This window comes from Tyto alba, unplaced genomic scaffold (genome assembly GCF_018691265.1).
Source record: "Tyto alba isolate M040663 unplaced genomic scaffold, T.alba_DEE_v4.0 Super-Scaffold_40, whole genome shotgun sequence".
Classification (NCBI taxonomy): Eukaryota; Metazoa; Chordata; class Aves; order Strigiformes; family Tytonidae; genus Tyto; species Tyto alba.
This window is the reverse complement of record NW_024881316.1, coordinates 45,060,287-45,079,637: the sequence shown is the minus strand read 5'-3', so window position 1 is coordinate 45,079,637 and position 19,351 is coordinate 45,060,287. Positions and strand designations below refer to the sequence as shown.

General features: G+C 34.8%; 1 protein-coding gene across 3 annotated transcripts in view; it reads right to left on the bottom strand.

The window, feature by feature from the left end:
- Positions 1-19,351, bottom strand: part of SUPT3H (SPT3 homolog, SAGA and STAGA complex component) — a 277,772-nt gene that overhangs the window by 58,059 nt on the left and 200,362 nt on the right. For all 3 annotated transcript variants that reach the window (XM_033005009.2, XM_033005008.2, XM_033005007.2), the window contains one exon: positions 1,814-1,889. In XM_033005009.2, the coding sequence (XP_032860900.1) occupies positions 1,814-1,889 (76 nt within the window). The remainder of the gene's footprint in view (positions 1-1,813; positions 1,890-19,351) is intronic.

Here is a 19,351-nt window from a genome sequence, read left to right as displayed (position 1 = left end):
AGGAGATTCTTCAAGAAGGACTAAAAGGCTGAAGATAAGTCAGGTGTTAAACAGAAAACAGGTGTAAAAGATCATTATTTTTTAAGAGGGAATGAGAATGCTACATTGACTTGCTAAAGACAAAAAAGCTCCACAAAGCAAGAGAAGTGTGAAGTGACAGCAGGACTACAAAATGTTCCTTAGAATGTAAATTTGTAATGCTGTAGTACTTGATCCTTTGATGGACCTTTTCTTTTGCTCGTCTTTAAAAGTGCACAGAAATATGTGGAGCTGTAATTATTAATATATATTGCTAGAACAGGCTCCCTGAAGTCTCTTCCAGGTTTATTCTCTTGTGACATAGTTTTCATGGGTTTATGTTACAGTAAAAAGTATTTACTGCTTTAAACATAGCAATACATTCAAATTTTACTAAAATATAAGAAAATAAGTAAAAAATAGCCTTTGTGTTAGTTTTGAACAAATATTCTGCATGGCCTTTAATATATTCCATCTAGTTGAGTTCATATTATGCAACTGAATTTGTGCATGTGTCTGTCTTGCTAATATTTTCTAAGCATTGTGATTCTCTTATTCTTTAATGAGTTTAAATTTCAGTGAAAATGAACTGTATAGACATGGTCATTTAAAAACACTGTGAAAATACCATTAAGATATTTTTATAAAACACAATCCCTTGGCCAGTAACATGCAATTTTATTTTGCAAATTTTAGATTTCTATTTGTTCTGTCTCCAGATGATAATTTTGGGGTTTTAAAAATGACTTTATCACAAACGTCTCATTTCCTGAAGTCTCCCTAATCTGAAGTGTCATTTATCTAATGGCTCACAGATGTGTGACACCAAATTATAACTAAGCTTACAAAACATATTGAATTAGGAAAAGAAATGCTTACAAAACATGTTTTCCTACATTTGCTGACATTTGCTGATACAGATCAGTATTTCAAATGTGTCATTTATATGCCATAAATGAGTCACTTTTTCTTTGAATTTAAAAGGAAGAACAAGATAAAGTCTCTAATTTAAAGATACCATTGTGTTCAAGTCTGTGTTGTAGGATCATGTGCTGTTTTGTCATGATTTTTACTGGCTCCTTCACCTCACTTTCTCTGACATTTGACCTAAAACCTTAGTCATCACTTAACTGCTTCTGTAATGATGTTTTGCTACATGATCAAGCCCATTAATTTACAGCTCATTATAGTTGTGGCCCACAAGTACTTCTAGTAAGTTGGATTTCAGTGCTAGTAAAGCCCTAATTCTGTCATCATGTTATTAGTGTTGGAATGGCATATACTGATGAATTTGGCTAATGTTGAATAAATTCCACAGCAGGAGCTTACAGCTTAAAATAGAAAAGACTCTTTAGTAAGTTCTTTGTGTCTCTGTGGATAGAGAAATAAGTGCAAAGCTTGCTGCTCTTCTTTAATTTTAGATGCATTTTGAAAAACCTGCAACCATGAAACTTTACTAATATGCTGACTATAAAACCACCATGACAGACTTTAGGCAAGTATGGTTGTTTTAATCCAGTAACTCTTTACCAGTTCTATCTTTGCAGTCATTCCCAACAGTACAGTAATTAAGCATATAGAAAGCTTGGTAAATATTCAAATAAAATACTCTGCCTGACAGCCTGAAACTATGCTAAATTAACTGTTCCCAGGAGTTATGCATACAAAGAATTTAAAGTTTTATTACTGTAGATGGAACAAAAGTGCTTTCAAAAACATGAGGTTCTGCTGTGTTCTCTATTACACGAAATAATAATTGAACATCTTAATACAGTGCAGCCATTATAATACTTACAAAAACTCAATTGCCGACTTTCACAAAATTCTGCATACTGGACTGAGTCCATCATCCGTGTTTGTCTTTCTGCTCTCTGACAAAAGAGTAGAAGTACATGATGTACCTTATTCCAGTAAGAACTGCATTCCACAACAGAAATTATAGCAACAAAGCACCCCTGCCATAACCTTTAAGTTACCCTCCCAAATCAAACATCCATTGAACAAGTTAAGATGCAGAAATATAAGCCACAGATTGGTTATTAGTCTTGTGAGTTACATTTTCCAGGGGAGTGTGTCAATTCTTATTTCAAAAATCTGCTTGCACACCACTCACAACAGTGATGAGGGCTGAGTTAGGAAGGGTGCTGAGCACTCTTGCCCTGACTAAGGTGCGCATTTAAACTGAAACACATGAGTAGTCTGCCTACGTGTTTACAGATGACCAGACAAGTAAAACATTCTCCCAGACCGAGGCCAATGTGTTCTGCACTGAGCAGAACTGAACCTGTGTGCTTTTAAAATGGGAGTATTAGCGGTAATGAAATTAATAAATTCTATCACACTGAGGATGTACCAGAGAGAGAGAAGCACTGAAGTGTCCCTTTCCACACTCAATACAAAGTAATAACAAAGTGGTAAATGTGTCCATTTATTTTTCTTTTTTTTTCCCCACAGTTAATCTATGATTGATTTTTTTATACTTCTGAACACCTACAGGAAAAGAAAGGAAATTAGACTGAATTAGAGCTCATTCAAGCAAAAAGATCTTAAATTGTTCACTACTGCATTTAAGAATGTATTTCACACAGAGTTCAGTGTCAACCAAAAATTATATCTCAAAAAAGTCATGGTATGAAACCATAAACATGTACATCCTCCCATCCATGTATACACTATGCCATAATTGAAACAGGGTTGAAGCAGCTCTGAAGCTCATGGTTAGTTTTGAGCATGTGCTTGAGTTTTGTTTACTTCAATAGAGCAGTGGTGACTTTCACAAGGTAAGGATCTAGTCTCTAGAAGACATTAAATCCTTCACATATTGGACGCATGAAGCAATAGTTAGATTAAAGAGTACAATTAGCCTCCTCAGAAGTAGACAGATAAAGTCTCACAAACAAGGGAAGTATATTGTCTTAAACATCAAGGAAAGAAATATAGCTATGTTCCAAACAGTAACTCAGTGAATAAATCATTACACCTGGTAAGAACAGAACTATAAATAAGGATACATGGTACCAGGAGCAGCTGATGGAATTGAGACTTGACTTCTGCAGTGAGTCCATGCTGCTCAAGAAACCATACACAAAGAAGGTAAAGTACGGGTGCGTTTGCATTAAGAACAAAAGCCAACAAGGAAAAAAACACACACATATACACAGATTTTGCTCTGACTCCCCAAGCACTTCTACACTGTAGAGTTCATTAATCTGATTTAATGGAAAAAAAAGGGTTGTTGATAAGTGTATTTGGAGACAGGCTATAAAACCAGCATTTGGCCTTAGCAGTTTAGCAAATGAGGAAAAAAAAAAAAAAAATCAGTACTCCAGATACACAGTTTCTTCCTCTATTCTCTGCTTGCTATGTCACTCTTCTATGACAGACCAATCCATCAATTATGAGATCTTGTTGACAGTCAACATGTTCAATTTAGTTGTAAACTAAACCACTAACTGTCCAGGAGCATACCTGAATATTTCTTTCTTTTCTTCTCTACCCAGTCAAACATTTCTATTGTGTTTTGACTTAGTCACCAGGATAGAAACTGTTCTACTTAAGCACTTTTCAGTTCTCCTATGCATGCTTCTGGTATTTTGACTACATTTTGTGGAGCTGCCATTTCAGATAAGTAAAAATTTTCAGTTAATCTATTCCATCAAGACATTAAATAAGTCTAGATTGATTTTGTATTCTTTAAAAATAATTATCATGATACTTGCTATAACTTCAACCCTCATCTAGAATAACCATAACAGAGATTTGTTTTGCCTCTGAATGAATACAGTCATACTTTTGAAGACATAAGGCAACACCAGGATCACCTAACCTGAACTTTTGCATAGCACATGATACTTTTCACATAATACATTCTAGAAACAGCATTCTTAGAATTTCTTGCATCATTTTGCTATAAGTTTTAGAAAGGTATTTAATTTAAGTTTAAACTTTTCCTGTATTAAGAGATAGCATCTTCAAATAATTTAAAATACTATGTTTTTATGCAATATGGTTTAAATTCTGTAATCATTTGTGCCTTTGTTGACAGTCAGAAATTACTAGTTGGGTACTCCCAGATAATATTGAAATAATTTAACTTTAGGTGGGTAATCAAACAGACTGAGCTTCTCTATGACAAAATTTTCTTGAAATTTTACAGGGAAATGTGCAGGCTTGCAGAACTGTTGCATGACATCCCTCTCCAACAACCCTCTCTCTAGTGGTCTCTAGCCCAACACCCATCTTAAATGAGGACTATTGCCAACACTAGATGAAGTCAGCTATGGCTTCCTCTAGTGAAGTCTTGAAAACCTCCAAGGACAGAGATTTTATGTCTCCTCTGGGTAACCTGCTCCAGTGTCATACTAACTAAAAAGATTTCTAATGTCCTATTTGAAATTGAGAAGTAACAATTTGTGGTTCCTGACTTTATTTATTGTACCCAGCACTACTAAGAAAAGTTTGGTTCTGTCATTGTTGTAACTGTCCTTCAGCGGTTGTAGGCTGCTATTTAATTTTAGCTTCCTCTTCAGTCTAGTAAAACAAAGTAATTTCTCAGCATCTTCTGACAGGTCATGTTCTGCAGGGCCCTCAGTTCTCAGTAGCTTTCAGCTAAACCTTTCCAGGTTCTCAGCATTTCTGTGGAACTGAAGGGCCCAAAACTGGATGAACTGTTACAGATTTGGTTCAACAGCACTAAGTAGAAGGGCATGGCAACTTCCTTCAGCCTGCCAGCCATATTTCTGAAAAACTGTGAGTTTTGCTTTAATATAATGAGACCAAACTGTTGACTCATGTTTAACGTGACATTCATTATCATCCCCCAGGTTCTTCCCAGAAGGGCTGCTACCCAGACGGTTGGTATCCAGCCTGTACCAATGCATGGGGCTACCCTGTCCCAGATGCAGAAACTCAATGAAGTTTCTTTTGGTTCAGCTCTCACAGTTTTCAAGACTTGTCTGGACTGAAGCTCCGTCAACCAGTGTGCCAGCCACTCTTCATTTACTATCAACAGATTTGCAGAATGTGCATTTCGTATCTTTGCCCACATTTTTTGAACATTGTTGATGAAGATATTGAACAATATGGGCCCTAGTATCAATCCCGGGGATATTCAGTTTTAGCTGTTGCCACCTATATGTCAAGTCATTGGCTATTACCCTCCACATCCAGCAGTTCCAGAGATTTAAAGCTCTTTGCAACAACAAGGAAGGCACAGAAAAGCAAAATGATGTGAAATGCTAACATGAGGAATTATGCTTAAAAGTCCTACCTGAGATGACAAAGAAAACAGACATCTAAAAATTTGACAAAGATACTTTAATTTTTACAGGAATCCCATAATGTAATATAGAAACTGCAAAAACAGACTAATCCCAAGAGCAGCTAATGTTAAATTAAATAATTTAGTGATGGCTACTCTCAGCAAATAGACTATAAAACTCAACAAATGCATTCTGTCAAAGGCTCACAGTATCAAAACTATCAAAACACTTCAAGTTTCTTTATAGTAAGTGAAACAAAAAAATACTAACCAAAGTTTTATTAAAAGAAAGGTGTTTCAGAGGTATTTTTCCAATAGGGACTTCATTTCTCTCTACAAATTGTCTACAGTAGATGTCTAAACACTGGGCTTAATTTTGTTCTTATATACTAAATGAATACTTACACTTACTTTTTCCCTATATATCTGTGAAATAAAGTTGCTTTCTCCCCTCAATTCTCCTCTCTGAAAGAAGTCTTTCATAAAGGTGGATTCTAGAGTGATGGTCTAAACCACCACCAAATAAAATAGCTTTTATCATAAATAACTGGACTATATTTTCTTCCCAATACACTTTAACAAAAAAACCCATGTCATGGCATGGAAATTCACAGTTAAAGGGATAAGTATAGCCATTTCATCAGTCCAAACAGTTTTAGAATAGTCTATAAATAACCAGCAAATGCAGGAGAAATAGACAGATGGATAACATAGGTATATAATCTTTAAGGAAACACCAAAGCAGAAGACAACAGCAGATCATCTTTCCTCTTCACTTCTCAAGATTATAAAGAGTAATGATTTTCTCTTATATCATCCCTGCTTTGGAAGAAAATAGTGTTCCATTATCTCTACATTTCTACCGTATAGACTCAAAAAGAATCAATAATGTAGGATAAAAAGGGAGAAGAAAGAGTGAGCACATTACTGTGAACACAAATGTTACTCCAGGCCAAAAGAATGTAAAGGAAATGGTATTCAATGTTGGGGAAGTCACAGGAAGTTTGCGAAAATGCTATAACCTGTAAGTAATGCTTTCTTTTAAGTCTACAGAATACCCACCTGCTCTTTTTCACAGTCTTTATTTTTTAACTATTTTTTCTTGAAAACAAGAAATGATACAGGATGTTTTAACTAAGAAACAACTTCAATTTTATGTAAGTGAAATTTTCCAAATTCTGTTCTTGGAAGTCACTCCAACAGGACTGAAGTCCTCTTTCATCAGTATGAAAGCAAGTTTGCTGTGAATCTTTCCTTTCTGAAGAAACAGTCAAACCTATAAATGATACAGCACCTTGAAACAATCTCAGCTTAAAACCAGATACAATAAATGACATCAATGACACTGCCCCACTGGTTTATTAAAAGAAGTAAAAATAAGTAGTTTTTACTCCCTCTATAGTGGTACTAGTATAGAGTGACTACACTCTTAAGCAGTTAAGAAGCTGAGTTATGTGGTGTACAGCAGAGTTAAAATACTTTGCATGCTTTCCTTGGAACATGCTGAAGGATGCAGTAGATAGGACCTGGCACAGTAAATGTATGCTTAGTCTTCCAAAAATGTGTTGCATTATATCTTTCTTTCAGCATGAAGAACTAAAAAGGAAGACTAAAAAGGGAAAGAAAAGATAAAGAGTTGCATGTTGTTACCTACCATCCAGGATGAAAAATAATCTTATTTTGATTCCATTTTAAAGCTTTCATATTTGACATATAAAGCTCTTTGTGTGTGGGGAAGGCAAGTGGCCAAATGTTAACTTGCTCACCAATGATTTTGTGTCTGAAGGAAATGTGCCGAGTAGCTGCTAAGCTGGAACATTTGAAAAACGTATGCAGCATGGCGGGACACCCCTGTGTTTGGCAACAATGTTAATGAGGAAGAGCTTGGCTTCCAAAACTGCTTGCATATTCATATTGTGGCATGATTTCCTGATCTCCTTTGCTAAAGTCCTCTTCATTGTATGTCTATGATGCCTTCAAAGGAGCTAGGTGACTGCCCTAGGGAAAAAACAAAGTTGCCTTGCAATGGTTGATATTACTAAAAGAGTATGCTAAATATTTTCTTTTTAATTTAGACTAGAGAATAACAGGGCACTGTATGCTGTACCTGACAGCTCTAGGGTTGTAGGTCAAACATTACCTAGATTAAAAAAAAAAAAAATCATCTGAGAAATTAAGCAGAATGTAGCTCAATACTGAAGTGTTTACAAAATATGCTGAAAACATATTTTTAGTCTTCTGTGTCTTGAAATTATCTGAGGATTATCACTATCTGAAGATTTTTGTTACATAAAGGAAAAATGTACTTACTCTTCTGAGAATCACTTGAATTGGTAAGCAAAGAAAAAAAAAGGGTTTTAAGAGTAAGCATTTTCAAAGATTAAGCTTACTCAGAGTTTTATACAGAAAATAAAAATGCCACTTGGGGAAAGATCAATAGCTTTTGTAATGTAATACATGATTTGGCTATAAAGTACAGACATACAGGGAATTTTTATCATTTTTACCCACCTCTTATAGAACATACCATACATTCTGCAGTAACCATTAATCTGAACAAGTCTGCATAGCAAACTTGATGCCTTTGATGTAATACTGGTTTTGAGTGCTCATGTGTTTCGTACAAAGATCCCAATATTAGGAGAAGACATGACATCTTTTTCTGGCAACCCAAGATGTTCTCAATTTTAATGTATTTTCACAGTTATAAATAGTAAAAATAAATTTGTTTTTTCTCTACAGCATTAACAACTCCATTCCCCCTAATAAACAGAATTTAAGACCTTAAGAACCTTAAAAATCTTAACTGTTGAAGAGATGTTAAGGACCTAGAACTGTAAAGGACATGGAAGAAAGCTGTGGACAGTGACAAATATAAATTAAGATAGACTTTTTTTTTTTTTTTTATATATAACTTCATTATGGAAAATTGGTCATTTTCTGTCCAGGGACAAAAGATGGGATTCACTTGAACAAGTTATATATCTTCAGTATCCTAATTAGTCACTTAAAGTTCCTGTATAGTAAAAAAGATACTAGGCACTTTTAGAGAGCAACTTAATCCTAAAGTAGATGTTTAAAATAAGTCAGATGAACCACATCCATTAATTTGTCTGAAGTTCATCAACTGTGGACATCAGCAATGGAGCCCTTGGGACACTGGCCTAGGTGCACATGCCCACAGTACAGACATCTTCAGAAAAGCAAGACGAATCCTGTTCTGATGAGTGAAGAACACCATCGCCAATGGGGCAAATTCCATTTTAGGGCTAAGCAAAAGCAAAGACTAAAGAATGACTCAGTAAATTTGGTTCCTGCTCTGATCTCAAAGCAACGCAAGTATATACAAAGGCAGCTTTGTACCCTGGGTGTGTGTTAACTCCATTCATCTTCCTCAAAGTACATAAAATGTAACCTAACAAAGTATGTGCAGATAAGTAAGAGGAAGGCAGCTGGCAAGACTATTTATGTAAAAATTTCAAGGGAATTATGAGGAAAGCAAGCAGATGAAACTGCACAGACAATAACAAAAGGAATGGATTAATTCTCAGCAGTCATGATCTCATTGCTTAAGGAATAAATAAAACTGACCTCCTGATAGGGACTCACTGCCCATGTAATACTTTGCCCTTGAACATATGCAAAATCTACACATACTGTACTTATTTGAGCCAGCTCCATATCATATCCAAATTCCTTGTCTAAATTTATTACTACTAGTCTGAAATGTGGAGCTGGAACCTGCAAACGAAACATTTCCATTTCATGGGATACCTTTGATTTCTACAGGAAAATATTTTTTTCTGCTATAATAAGTATCATCATGAATTTTGTAAAACTATGTGTTAAATTTATGGTAGAAGATATTTTACCAGTGCTTTCCAAAAAACATAAAATAATTTTGGATAAACTATGCTACCAAACTTAAGTTATGTGGGATTTATTATATATTAAGATGACCGACCTTCTCTCACTTTTCTGGTTGAGGACACTGTAACACTTTTCTGTGGTTTCCATCTGGCTGTACATCAAAAACTTTACATACCAGGTTAATATTAGGACACCTTTATGTCTTCTGGATAGCATTCTTCTGAACACTTATCCTGACTGAATCAATTCACAGATGAGGTTCATATAAACAGCTTTAGCATTTCACAAGTGAAGCTTGCAGTCATCAAAACAGGCATCACCGAATTGTCTGGGAGATATAAACAGCAAAGCAGCCCCTTTTGCATAATGAGTTTAAAATTTTTTCTCTTATTTGCAGTCAAAATCTGCCATTATACGCTATTTAAAAATAATACAATAATTATAGAGGTTCACTTGTAACCAAAAGGAAAATATTATAAGCCATGAGAACTTCTTAAAATATTTCTTTTACTTTTATGATTAGAGATATGGATAGATGGATAAGTAAAAGGACGGACATTCTAGAAATGTATATTTACCCGATATTTATATTGGATTCTATGCAAATTTCTTGTAGTAGTTACATTATGTGTCATCTCAAAAAAATCAAGTAGCTTTCACCCTCATATTTCCCCCCAGTGTTATTTGCAGGTAGCTTGGTTTCAAACTCAATTTAGATACAGCCACTTGCATCCAGGATAGGTAATTTAGCACTTAATAACTGAAGAGTTGCCTTACAAATAATCTGACTCCCTTAAACTGCACTCCTTCCTCTCCACTGGAATACCTTCCATGCTAGGCTGAAGTGCTGTTTGGACTTGTGGCCAGAAACTGATAGAGTGTTTTTTGCTTAAAGGCTGTTTATGGTCTTGGATGGAAGCTGGCTTGGAGCGGTACAGGCACAACATGCCTTGCACGGTTTCTCACCATTCTGGGTGCAGAAGAGGGTTGGAGGATCCAGTCCTGTTCCTACTGGTACAAATGGAATAGCATGAGGTGAAGGGAGGTTGTTTCAACTCAAAGTTCACCAGGAGATCAATCCTAGACATAATTAGCTTCAGTGAAACTCAATTCCCAGACATTCTATCTATTCACCCAACTACAACATGTCCAGAATTATTCACTTTACAGTCACAATTTTTTAAGCAATACATCCATTAAAAACAGTTAAACTGAACAGTAGGTAAGTTTGGAAACAGCTAGGGTCCAGCCCTCTTGTTCACTTGTTTTAACTAGTAAATGTAAGAGAAGAAACCTAATTTTAAAAATATGCATTGCAAAAGTCTGTCCTGTTAATAGCCAGCATCAATATATGCTTCTGAAAATATATTTGAGAGTTTTACTTATGTTAAATGAGAAATTAAGAAGGAGAAAGAACTCAAGAGCATCATTCTAACACTTTTTATGTTGAAAAGAACTTGTCTTATATTCATTCCCAGTAGAACTGTCAATTCCCATAGTATCTGCCTTTCTTTGGGATATCACCATCCTGCACAAGAAATTACCATTCTGCACAGGAGATTCACAAGTACTGCAATGTTATAGGCATATCTATGCAGGTATCCTTGGCAGGTGATGCTCTTTCAAACACAGTAGAATGAAAAAGTTGCATAAGTACAAAATTTTTTTCTGTTATGTTGTTTCTTGAAAAATTATTTAAAAAAAAAAAAAAAAGAGCCCAGCTTCCAAAATAATGGCAGAACATACATGCATAAATAAGAAATTCAAGACAAAATTTTTGCTATATGCACAAGTAATTTGGTGTGCATTATAGCAATCTGATTTGTATGTCTGAATTTGGTCTTACAATTTATAGACAAAATCCTGGTTCTATTGTGTCCCCAGCAAAGCTTCCATTAACTTCAATAGCTGTAGGATCTCACCCGATGAACACATCTCCCAAATTAAGGTTAGATGGTTATCACCTTCTTGTCAAAGGAAAGCAGAAAAATGGGCTCTCAAAATTGGACACAGATCCTAAAAGAGCTTTTTCCTCTATACGCTCCCACATGTAGATTAGAAATCCAACTTTGAATCTATGTATAAAGGTATTTTGGAATTAAAACAGGCATGGATGGCTCTAGAGAGGAGAACTCCAGCTGCTACTAAGCTGACTGGGTTATTTCATAAAAGCATTACAGCATTGCCTCTTGGGCTAGGACTCACCTCATACAACCTTGGATGTTTTAGTAATCTAGTCACCCTTTATGATCAGTGGGAAAAGAGAGACACTTCCATAGGCTGAGTGCACCTATTCCAGCTCTGATAAGAAAATGTGTCACCTTTGGATGTGCCCTTCTCCCTGCATGACACAGGTATGCAGATTGACAGAAATAGACGTCTGGCTGCCAGCTGAAAACTTCAGCCCTTTGGCCACACAGACACGTTGTTAATGCAAACTGGGAGATTATAAACTCTGGGATGCACTTAGCATGAGACACTGATCTAGTTTTTGAAAGTAAGGCCACTAATTCATTAATTCACATAGCCTACTAACTACGAAAATGAGTAAAACAATTTAGCTCAGACATTTTCCATGACAAATCCAAATCTGGCAACTTTCATGATGAATTTGTGTAAGAAGTGTATTCATGAATGTTTGTAAGGAAAGAATTAAAATTAAAATACATGGTACTACATGTATGTAGATGTGCTCTCCTTGGCATGTGACTGGAGAGTGCACAGTTCATTGAATTAACTTTTTTGTTAGAAAACTTTCTCAAATTCAAAATTTGGTATTCAAAAATGTATTCTTGCTTCCTTAACACAAGAAGTGTGCATATAGACATTTCACATTCAACTTGTCGCATTTATGCCACTGAGTCTAATTCTGTGGTTGGATATTTATTCTTTCGGAAAAACCTTTCTGATTTGATAACTGCAAGACATGGAACTCCAGATAAAAATCACATCATGAAATTCAGGGAATAAGTGAGTCACACATTGAGTTAAAAAGGAAAGGCTTCCCTCAGAAAAACAGTGACCAGTATGCATTACACATAGTCTGCATGCATTTTTATAAAGACAGTACATTTCTCTTTAAGCTCAAATTAATTGATAAAGGAGATGTGTCTCAGCCTCCCAGGATGAATTTGGCTGCCTTTTGAATAGTTCAGGCTTTCCAACCAGAAAGAGAACAGGACCTCAATATTCAAAACTCTTACCTGGGTTCTGCTACTAATTTGTCATCTGAGTATGACTGAGTAGAAACAAAGGCTGAATGAATCATGTTTTAAGGCTCCTTTCACAATTGTTGCAAAGCTTATGGGGTTATTTGAGCTGTTATTAAACAAGTGTAAAGTTTGTACGTGGTGATGCCATGACACACACTAGCTGTGTATACTCAGCTTGAAAGCTTGAACAGGCTAGGGGAGAAAAAAGCAAAATCAAAGCTGCACAGTGTGTCCAGGTATGAAGAGTAAGGAGACTCTAAAAATCACTGTCTGAATTGAAAGGCTTTGAACAAGAGCATTAGGATATTTTTTTTTTTTTATTGGCAATTCATTTATGACACTGAGAAAATAATTTGGTCCATGGTGAATATTACCTTGTTCAAATGTTAATGACTCTGTGACACTTGTTATTTATTTAACTATGCAAAATTTTTTATGCTGCTATTCATTATTGTTTCATAATTTCTTTAAATGTGAGCAAATTAATCTTCATAGTACCCTTGTGAGCATTGTCTCCACTATATATATGAGAAATAGAAGCATAAAAAGATTTTCCGAAAGGCAGTTTGTTTACCTGCAAATGTTTCTTTTCTAATCTCTACTTTCTCTTTTTTCTTATTTTAGAAAGGAAAAGGAAAATGTGAAGATTCTGGGATTTAACAAAATGATTTAGCATTTGGAATTAAGTTAATTTGAAACATCGGCTGATTTGGATAATTTGGAACACTCTAATTAGTGCAGTCCCTTAAAGCATGCCCATTGATAAATATATCACAAGATTATTAAGCTTTTACATAAAACCAAAGAAACATATGCTGTCATTAATTCAAAACAATCACCACCATCCAAAGCCACTACAGGAGTTCTTATTAAACATCGACATTCCCTCCTCCAGAAAAAAAAAAAAAAAAAAAGAGAAATCTCAAAAAAAAAAAACCTTTTATTTACATAAAACTGTCACAGCAATACTTACAGCAGTTACATTTAATCTTGCATAAGAAGTAGAACTGACACTTTGAGATGAAACTTTACTGATCTATCATTTAAAAGCAGAAAGTTCAAAATTTTATTTTGTGAAAAAAATTTGCCAGATTTTGTTAGTTTGGTTAAGATCAGAGGAATAGTTTGAGACTTTCAAAGCTGAAAGTCAAAGTGAAACTTACTGACTTGTGAAAAACTACAGAAGCATATGCTGGCAGCTTTTAGTATCTGAAATGTAGATGTCTGTACTAGTGAAACAGTCTCTCAACAGCGACCTTCCAGTGAATTATATGTTAAATAATCTCAGCCATTTCACAGCAATACACACAACAAAGTTGTTTTGCTGAGCCTCACTGAGTCATCACAGTTTACCTCAACGGAAGAAACAGGTCCTACATATTCTGGTCTCTTGCTCTGCAGCATAGATTGACCCCCCAACACCCCTTACTACTATAGACCCTTCATACATTTGTAAATAATGAGGTATCATTACAATAGTTTTGGTGGTAATTTCTTTTCTTTAAGTGCTGAGATGAGGGGAAGGAGAGCAAAGAGCATCTACTGTATGGATTCATTACCATAAGTTTTACTGATAGTTTATCCTGTTTCCTAATGAAAGCAAAAAAACCCCACTGTGTCTCTATTAAAAAGCAATCAGATTTGGTATCCTGGTGACACTTTAAAGAGCACATTATGTGGGAAAACAAAATAAACATTTACCCTGGCAAATGAAAGTGAATTTGGGCTTTGACATACTTGGCAGGAATGTAGAATTATATTCATGTCAAGTATGCAGAAAAGCTAATACAATATTTAAATATTTGCTTAAGTAATATAGAATTTAAAACAACATATTAGAAGAAACATTTTTTATTAAATATTTTTAAGTTTTTTAGTATAGGACATGCCATGAAAATAACATGTTCAGCTGAAATTTCAGATTTCTACTGCCTTTGTTACACATTCCTCTCACTTGTAAAGTGGCAAAGAGTCTTCATCTTCTACTGACAAGTCTTTATTTATATTTCCAAGACAAAGGCAGTTCTTATAGTGATGGTTTAAACTGATAATGTATATATGCAGCTTGCCAAAGAAACAACCCTTGAGAATCTGAATCTTACAAATATTGATATAATGAGCTAATGTTAACACTATCTCAGCTAAATCCTACAGCACTTTCTACTGCTCAATAGTGTACGCATGCAACTATTCTAAATCTCTAGTTTGCAACAAGACATAATTCAGTCAAGATAGACCTTTATATTGCTCAGAAAGTATCTAAAAGCTGTATGTCAATGACCTATGAAATTCTCAACTATATTTAATAATGTAGCACTAGTTCATAAATTGAGCTGGATATTGGATGTTAGTTTTAGTTCCAAAATTAACCATTTTGATGCATTGTCTAAATATGCAGATATTTGACTTCCCTTTTTGAGTATAAATCTAAACTAATATTAGCTGCACATACTCACAAAAATAAAGTTTACCAGTGTATCAGAATTATAAATGATTATGAAATCTGAGACACAATATTCTGAATTACTAAGAGTATTTTAAAACATTTATTTTAAGAAAAAAGTTTGCTTAATTTTATTTCATTTGGAGAGATACGCATAATTAGAAAATATTTTGAAAGATTTCTAAATTGCTGTAATAATAGCATGACAATTCAAAGCAACACCACCAGCCTTCACTGTAATTGTACATTGTAGAAATGTGTGATTTTAAAATCACTTGAAAAGAATTAATTTAAATGTAACCTGATTTGTAAATTTAATTATGAACTATTAAACTAACTGCTTGGATTTTCAGTTCTTCAAAATCAGCACAGCTCCTCTGAGTCCTACCATAAGCCACTGTTTATTTCAAATCAGCAATTAAAAGTGATATAGAGTATTCAAGACCGTCAGATATTAACAAAAAGAGCTAGTTTGGGGAATTTGACTTTCAATCTTCTAATTTGCAGTGCCCAACATATAAATTGTTATGCTGCATTAACAATAGCTTTTGAACACAGTATTCATTCATCCAGCATGTTATAGAAATAAATTTAACATGAGAGTATTCCCTGCACACTTTCTTAAAATTGCTTGCTATGAAAACAATTCCTTCCAAAGATGTTAGCACTGTTTTCAATTTAACATGCAAAATTTTCAGTCACTTACAAAAGAGGAAGACAGATAACATTTTTAAATATAGAAGGAAATCTTTTTTTTTATTCTACAATTTGTCAAATGATTTTAAAAGGTAGAAAGCTTTGAATTCAAGAAAATAGCAAGAGATATCCCCGAATCCTACTACCAGGATAATCTCCTAAAAACAAAGCCATGTCTCTAATTCCTGTGCAAAATCAGTTATAAAGATGTTGAATATATGTCATTTATTCTTATTGCAGGGCACTGACAGCTTTGTAAATTTAACCTGAAAATTAAAATAATTTAATTTTTGAAATGTCAAAACCTGTTCACATTTCTAAGGATTTATCTCATTCTATTTAGATTTTCCTTGACTGAAATGGAATAGTTAGAGTTTTTTGAGAGGTGGAGGGGTGGCAAGGTAAATCAAATATCTATTAAAAAAAGAAAAATTAAAGTAATCACATAGCCCTCCTCACAGAATAAGGGAAAAATGTCTTCAGTTCAAAGTATTATACTTAACAATTTAACATAATTACAATGCAAAGAAAAATACCTTCAATAACAAGATTTTGAAGCAAAGCTTTGAAGGTTGAAGTCTGTTTAGTATTAGAGGTGCTTATAATGTAGCAACACTAAGAACCATTGTTTGGCATCAATTACTTGACTGCATTGTTAGAAGTTGCTGTAGATTCTCATGCCATCATATATGCTGTTGGAGAAAATTTATTTTTCATTCCTGGTTGCTTGCCTTCCTCAGGGTTTCTGATTTTTTCTGATATTTTTAGAGTCAGATCTATCATTTTTCAAAGATGACGTCTCTTCAGTATTTTTGTCTCTTTATTAAAAATACAATTCAGGGTAACAAAGTTAGCAGACAGAGGTCATCTCACTGATACATTTCTTTAAATACTGAAACTAGAAATCAGATCTCCAGCCTTGAGATACATTAAGAGTTAACTCCCATTTTAAGAAGGGTGTGATTAGTAGCTGAAAATCTGCCTGAGTTTAGTACATCTGAGGATGCTATTACAATTTTCAGATATAAAATAATTAGCTGATGATATGAGCTGACAGCTAATACATCTACAATAAACATAAAAATTATTATTTCCAAGCGGATGTAGAGTATGTGTTCCGTTTCTAAGCTGTTTGATATGGTCTGTGTAAGGAGCTAGGACTTGATACCAGATGCTGTATGTTCTACAAGCTTTTTCTGCAGATGTCTGCAGCCTGAGAAAATCAACAGTGCTTTGAATAACACTCCTAGTAAAAGCATCTTCTTGTCAGAGTCACTGTATGATATAGGATATGAATCCCACACAAGTGGATGAACTGATTTTAAATAATACCATCTGACAATGGTAGAAAAAACCTCCTAGTAGGTCTGACAAAGTCCTGGAAATGGCTGTTAGCCTTGGGAAATAAAATCCAGCCCTCTGACAGAGACTACCCTTCCTCTTTTCGTTTGATCAATTGGAAAACCATATTTAATGATTGCTTCCGAAGTTCCAGAGGCAAAGTTTCAACAGCACTTAACACTGCTACCAAGGAGTCTATATCTTTGCCCCTTATGTATGTCACTCAAAAGAAGAGTCTGGAAAAAATGTTTAAGACTTGTTTGAGAATAAAATATATGCATCTTAATGTATTTTTTATATTACCACTTCACATTGTTTTCTTGCCATTTTTTTAAAAGAAATATCGTTTAGAACACCAAAAGTATAGTGTATATGATACAGATACCATTATGCTAAAGAAACTCTAATAGCCTGCCACTAATTGCACACAAAAGTGAAGAGTTATATCTTAAGTCATAAATCCACACATTCAACTAAGAATTTTTTTTTTCTCAAAAATAAGCCTGTAGCCCCCTACATGATAAAGATCTTACTGAATTCACATAAATCAATTTCTAAAATATATTCTCTATGCAAAATCAGTATTTTTTTCTAGTGATGGTATTATGGTCTTGTTTTCCTTGAAAATTTAGGTCTATTGTGGATGTACTTTGTCAAGCCAAAGTGGCAGCAATGTCTAATTTTTGTCACATTAAAATTAGCTAATTGTGAACTCCAGATTATTAAAAGGGTCAAATGCTGATCTCGAGAATATCTGTAAGATTAAACTCTTCATATTCACTCCATAAGGACTTTATGTAAGGTTGCTATCTGAAAATGAGAACTGTTATTGTTTTTCCTAAGTATCCAAGTTAAAATAACCTTCTCTGATTCATTTAATGAGGGTGTGTAACTGTCTAGGTATCCTCAATTTTAATCAAATATTAGAACAAAATGGAAGAAAAGAGACAGAATTTAAAGCTTGAGGGGCAAAACATACAGTGGAAACATGCTGCCTTGAGTAGAATTAGTGAACTGTGCCAGCTTATTACCCATGCTATTCTGTTAGGAACATTGTGGGTCCGTTTTCTGGTGGATTGGGTAAGGATGCATCTCTCATTTGCCAACATGTAAAGCTTAATTATATTACTTTACCATTTCAACAGACAGTTAAGATGCTTAAATCTTACTGCTTCTGATTCCATAGCTGCGGCACATGTGTGAAGCTACCACCAAGTGCTATTTTGCACAGCAGCCAGATCATATTCTTACGGAAGAATACAGCAAGCAACACTATAGATAAAATAAACCACAATGACTGAGACAAAATGAAAGACAGAAACCCCTGTTCCTTGTATACATAAAACGTCTATTCCAGGAAATACCAGCAGTTACAGATTACAGAAAGTGCAGAAGCTGGAAAGTCCAATTATACGCTACCTAGATTTTTAAACAGTTTTTAGAAATTTGAGATGGTTTAACATCTATGTATTTCATAAAAGATCTTCTATTTCTACCCCACCTGCTATTTTAATATTGAAATAGGAAACTTCAGTGTAGAATCTTAGAATGGTAGAATAATTTACACCAGAAAAAGTTTGGAACCTTTCCAGAAATCTCTAGTCAGACTCTCTGCTCGAAAGAGGTCCAGTTGGATCAAGTAGCTCAGCACCTTGACCAGTCAGATTTGAAATATCTCTAAAGCTGGAGAAGTCCTCAACCTTTCTGGATAACCAGTTTCAATCTTTGATCAGAATCTTTTTTTTTTTTTCTATTAAGTATCTGTCCAAACTCTGTCCTTTACCATGCACGTTCAGGCAGGGTCTGGCTCCATCTTCTCCATATCCTGACATTAGTAAGTTACAGACAGCAATAAAATTTCCCTTTATCCTCCTCTTTTTCAGGCTGAACAACGTCTAGTCACTGAGACTTTTGTCACGTCAGGTGCTCCAGGCCCCTAAACTTCTTGGTGACCCTCTGCCAGACTGACTTCAGTATGTCAAAGTTCTTGCACTTGGGAGCACAAAATATGACACAGATTCCAGACGTGGTCTCACAAGTGTCAAATAATGGGGAAACGTTATTCCCCTTGACCTGATGGCTAACCTCTTGCTAACACAGCCCAGTATGTGGTTGGCCCACAAGCTGTACTGTTGCATTGGATTATTGCATCCCACATTTGCTTCTGTTGAACTTCATGAGGTTCCCATCAGCCTATTTCTCCAGTCTATCTACAAGGTCCTTCTGAATGGCAGGCCTGATTTCCAGAGATTTGACTGCTTTGGTGTCGTGACTCAGTATTTATTTGCCATGCTACAAATAACTGCTTTTATTTAGTTTATAAGATTCAACAGCTAATCATGTCTGAGTTTAATGTATAAAGAGAAAGAAATTCTTCAAGAAAATTCAGTACAAGAGGAGACAACTACCCTGGAAAAGAGATGTCCTATGCTCACTTTAATTCCTTACATGTTAATTTATATGGAAAGCCAATAAAAACAAAATCACATCAACATGCATACTTCATTACGC